Source organism: Habropoda laboriosa, unplaced genomic scaffold (assembly GCF_001263275.1).
Source record: "Habropoda laboriosa isolate 0110345459 unplaced genomic scaffold, ASM126327v1 scaffold409, whole genome shotgun sequence".
Classification (NCBI taxonomy): domain Eukaryota; kingdom Metazoa; phylum Arthropoda; class Insecta; order Hymenoptera; family Apidae; genus Habropoda; species Habropoda laboriosa.
Window position 1 is genome coordinate 48,020 of NW_017100630.1, and position 552 is coordinate 48,571.

Sequence of the window (552 nt, forward strand, 5' to 3'; positions counted from 1 at the left end):
TTTTTATTACTTTGGTCTAAAATAAATCATGGTCAGAAATTTATGCAATTGTTTAGCTAAAGTTTCAAATGTAGTTTAGAAAAGATATTTTACAAAGTTCATAAAATAAAATATAAGAAATGTGAATTAATAAACTACTCCCTTTATTGTTTGAAAATGTTTATTTACACACAAATACTAGACCCTTTTATATGTTTTGTAGGTACAAATGGGAACACTGTGTTCTAAGAGAAGATATAAAATCTAGGCGAATTTGCTTAGCTTATCGTGAATTAACTCCCCCATATTTAAAAAACTCATCAAATAATCATGAAGTTAGAGAACTCTTAAAGAGAGCTTCAGTCTTTCAATGAAATATGACTAAAATTTGGAAACAATTTATTCCAATAAGTGCATAGTATTAAAATTATACAAAATGTTAAATTATACATTTCATTCTATATTACAGAAATATATTAAATCTTTTTATGCACATTAACTACATCCACAATCCTGTACAAATATAATATAAATGAAATTGAAACTTTTATTATTAATAATTAAAAGTAAAAA

The 552-nt window shown here is 23.6% G+C and overlaps 1 protein-coding gene across 1 annotated transcript in view; it reads left to right on the plus strand.

The window, feature by feature from the left end:
- Nucleotides 1-353, plus strand: part of LOC108576775 (alpha-ketoglutarate-dependent dioxygenase alkB homolog 4) — a 1,749-nt gene extending 1,396 nt beyond the window's left edge. Inside the window, exon 6 of the mRNA XM_017939835.1 lies at nucleotides 203-353. Within this exon, the coding sequence (XP_017795324.1) occupies nucleotides 203-353 (151 nt within the window). The remainder of the gene's footprint in view (nucleotides 1-202) is intronic.
- Nucleotides 354-552: the final 199 nt, after the last annotated feature.